This window comes from Gracilinanus agilis, chromosome 4 (assembly GCF_016433145.1).
Source record: "Gracilinanus agilis isolate LMUSP501 chromosome 4, AgileGrace, whole genome shotgun sequence".
Taxonomy (NCBI): Eukaryota; Metazoa; Chordata; class Mammalia; order Didelphimorphia; family Didelphidae; genus Gracilinanus; species Gracilinanus agilis.
In genome coordinates, this window is record NC_058133.1 from 254,335,072 (window position 1) to 254,339,064 (window position 3,993).

At 33.5% G+C, this 3,993-nt stretch overlaps 1 protein-coding gene across 1 annotated transcript; it reads left to right on the top strand.

Moving 5' to 3' along the window:
• The first annotated feature begins 2,292 nt into the window (after positions 1 to 2,292).
• LOC123244906 (vomeronasal type-1 receptor 2-like) lies at positions 2,293 to 3,252 on the top strand. The gene has a single exon (XM_044673563.1). The coding sequence runs from the start codon at positions 2,293 to 2,295 to the stop codon at positions 3,250 to 3,252; it is 960 nt and encodes a 319-aa protein (XP_044529498.1).
• Positions 3,253 to 3,993: the final 741 nt, after the last annotated feature.

Below are 3,993 nucleotides of genomic sequence, written 5' to 3' on the forward strand. Positions count from 1 at the left end.
CTTATCTTTATTGACTCCTCTGCAGTCTTTGACACTGTCAGTCACCTCCTGTCTTAGGTTTTCATGCTGCTGTTCTCTCCGGTTCTCTCTGTTCTCTCCTAAGCTATCTGATCACTCCTTTTAGTCTCTGTTGCTACATTTTCATCCAAATCATGCCTACCAATTTTGAACTTCATTCTCTTCTCCCTCTATTTTTTCACTTGGTTGTCTCATCAGCTTTCAGTTATTCAGTAATGATCTGCATGCTAATAATTCTCAAACCTATTTACCCAACCCTAACCTCTCTTTTGAACTATATTCTCCCATCTCCAACTCCATTTTAATTATCTCAAATTAGTTGTTCCAAAGACATCTTTAAGTCAACATGCCTTAGGTTGCACTCATTATTTTTACTTCCAAGGCCTCTTCTATTTGTAACGTCCCTTCTACTGTTGAAGTTCACAATATCCTTTTAGGTACCCAGGCAGATCACTCAGGTATCATCCTCAACTTCTTACTCTCATGCTCCATATCTGATTTGTGGCCAAATTCTTTACATTTTACCTCTATGTCATCAATTGCATATATACTTTCTCTCCTCTGACACCATTAACATCTTGGGGGAGGCTCTTATCACCTCATATCTATACTATTGCAATAGCCTACTGATTAGTTTACTTACCTCAAATCTCTCTACTTCAGTCCATGCTCTATTCAGTTGTCAAAGGAGTCTTCCAGAGTAAACTTAATAAAGTCCTATGACTTCTCTCACTAGAAGATTTAAACCTTTTTACCACCTGCCCCATCTAAACCTTTCAATCTTTTTATACTTCATATCTCCACTCCCCAAATATTCTATGGTGCAATGACATTGGTCTTCTTGTTCTTTTTTGAATAGGACACTCCATCTTCCATCTCTGGAAATTTTCTGTTATATAGCTTGCTTGTACATTTTTTTACATGTTGTTTCCTGTTACATTCTGAAGCTCTTGAAAGTAGGAATTATCTTTTACCTTTCTTTTTATCCTCAATGCAGCATAGTACCTGGCACATGTTAGACATTTGAAAATATTTATTGATCAACAAAAGTTAAAAATTAATATTATAAGTTCTATTATTCAAATGGCTCCTCGACATAATTAAGAATTTGAAAGACCTAAGAGAAATTATTATCACTAAAGGACTACTTCAAGTTTTCAGTAATATTACAAAAATCGGACATGATAATTTAATAGAATGAATAAGGGCATGAAATGTAAGTTACATATGAAGTACCAGCATATGGAAGTATTTTTTTGGTCAATTAGATTAAAATGCATGTTAGAACAATATTTTTGGTACTCAATTTCTGCAAAGCATGGTCAGAAAATATTTAAGAATAGCATAGTCACACACACACACACACACACACACACACACACATATATATATATATATTAAGTAAAATAAAACAGATAAAAATAACTAAAATCAAGCTTGTGTGGAGTTTAAGAAGTCCTCCTATTTGGTTAAGTGCTTCCATAACCATCCCCTCACCTTCCCCTAGAGAGAATCATAGTTCTATATAAAAACAACGCCACTTCAAACAAATAACTGATATTATGGAATGATTTCAAGATAGTTTGATGGAAATAAAAATCCAGATGAAAGCATTCCATGTAGCAAACAATTACATGACAATTGTGATTACATCATGGATAGGCATATTTAAGTGAAGAGCATTTTGTATAAAGGTATAGGAAAATAATAATGAGCAAAGTAGATATCCTTTAAGAGAAAAAAAAATCTGGTAACATTTGTTTCCTATTGTGAGTCCTCTCTTTGTGAAATATGGAAACTATTACAAAAGTGGATTTTTTTGTCAAGAAAATCCTTTATCTATTTTCAACTCTAAAATAAGTACATAACTCTTAAATGAGGAAGCCAGTGAAGATAAAGTCCAATGTGAGTGGAATGTAATTTTCTAAATCTAAAAGAGAAGTAAGATAGTGTATTGTAAAAGTATTGCACTACTCTGCTCTTATGATGACATTTGTCACATCACTTCAGTACCCCTTAACTCATATTCCTCATCTGCAAAGTGAGACTATATGGTAACTGTGGTAATATGCAGTCCTAGATCTATGATTCTATGAACTTTTCATATAGGACATCATAATTTCTCAATATTCCAACTCCTGAAAGAAAAAAAAACCTTATTGTAATGTTTATGGAAGTCATAAAACTCTTTTAGTTTTTAGATTTTCTGCCTCTTCCTTTTTTTAGGCTTTTCTGTAAATTGTGGTATTGTATCTACTGAATCCCTGAAGACAAATGGTACCTGGTGAGCTGATCTGTGGTGTGGTATTCTTCTTTCAATGTGCCATTGGTATTGTAGGGAATTCATCGCTTCTCATGCTCTATGTCTACATTACCTTCAAAAAGCCTCAAGAGAAGAAGTCGATGGACTTCATTATTGCTCATTTGAGTTTGGCCAATATAATCACAATTTGTACCAGAGGAATCCCAGAAATTATATTTTGTTTTGGGATAAGAAATGTTTTTGATAGTTGGGGGGCTAAGATTGTCATGTACATTTACAGAGTTTCTCGTGGACTTTCTGTATGCACAACAAGTCTTCTGAGTATATTCCAAGCCATCATTATCAGTCCATACAACTCTGTGTGGGCACGGATCAAAGTCAGAGCTTTCAGATATATTTTACATTACTTTTTCTTTTTCTGGGTCACCAATGCATTGATCTATATCCCAGTCATTCAAAGCACTGAAGCAGTCACAAATGACAATATATCTAGCTATCGTTACATCTCTCATCTTTTTGTAGTTAAATCAAGAAATAATCAAAAAGGCGCAGTTGAATTTATGTTTAGTATTTTTCTTCATGACATTATTTTTCACTTTCTTATGGGTTTGTCCAGTATCCACATGGTGTTTCTCCTCTATAGACATAGTAAGCAAGTACAGTACATTTACAGAAATCATCATTCCCCTAGATCTTTGCCTGAGGTCAATGCTACACAGACCATCCTTTTGCTTGTGAGTTGTTTTGTTTTATTCTACTGTCTTAACAACTGTATCAACTTATACTTAAGTTTTACAATTGTAAAAGATGTTGACTTGGACACCATTGCAGCCTTTTTTAGTGGATGTTATCCTGCCCTCTGTCCCTTAATACTATTTGCCAAAGAGAATCGGTTCCCAAAGTTTTATTGTATGCCTGGGAAGGCAAGAAGGCCTCACAAGGATTTTATGGATGGATTAGTTAAACCATGAATTTAATCTTCTCCCAATGACTCTATTAGTTCCAGTGTTCCTGTCCTAGAAATAATGTTATAGTTCAAGAATATGGTATTTTGTAAAGCATCATTTGAAAGAATTTTGCATCTTATAACTGAATTTGAATTAAATTATCTTTCTCTTTCACTCCTCAGTATGAGAATGAGCAGCAGAAAGAGTCAGATCTTTCTTCATATACTCACACTAGTTAACCTTTCTCTTGGATAACATGTCACCCTTATTAGCTGTGTATTCCTTATGTGTAAAATGAAAGATTTGATTAGATTCCTTATGTGTAAAATGAAAGATTTGATTAGATGTATAATGTCCTTCTGTAGAGGATTAATGGTATTGTGCTAAGAATATTGGATATAATTTCATGACATGGATTTAATTCTTTGCCTTCATGAACATCATTAATAATAAGCCCTAGAAATCTTACTAAATTACAGTTATTATATTGAGTTCTAGGGATCCAAAGAAAGGTATAAATAACTTTCTTCTCCTTAAGGACCTCATTTTAGTGGCAGAGGAGATATTCAAATAATTTTGAATTATGTAAAATAAATATTCAGTGTAAATAGGATGTAATCTCAGAAAGAAAACATTAACATTATGGTAGACTAGTAACTGTTTCTTGCAGAAAACAGTAGGATTTCAGGTGAATCTTTAGAGAATATTGGGAAGCCAGGAGTTAGAGGTAATAAAGGAGAAAATTTAAGGAATGTAGAAGAGTCA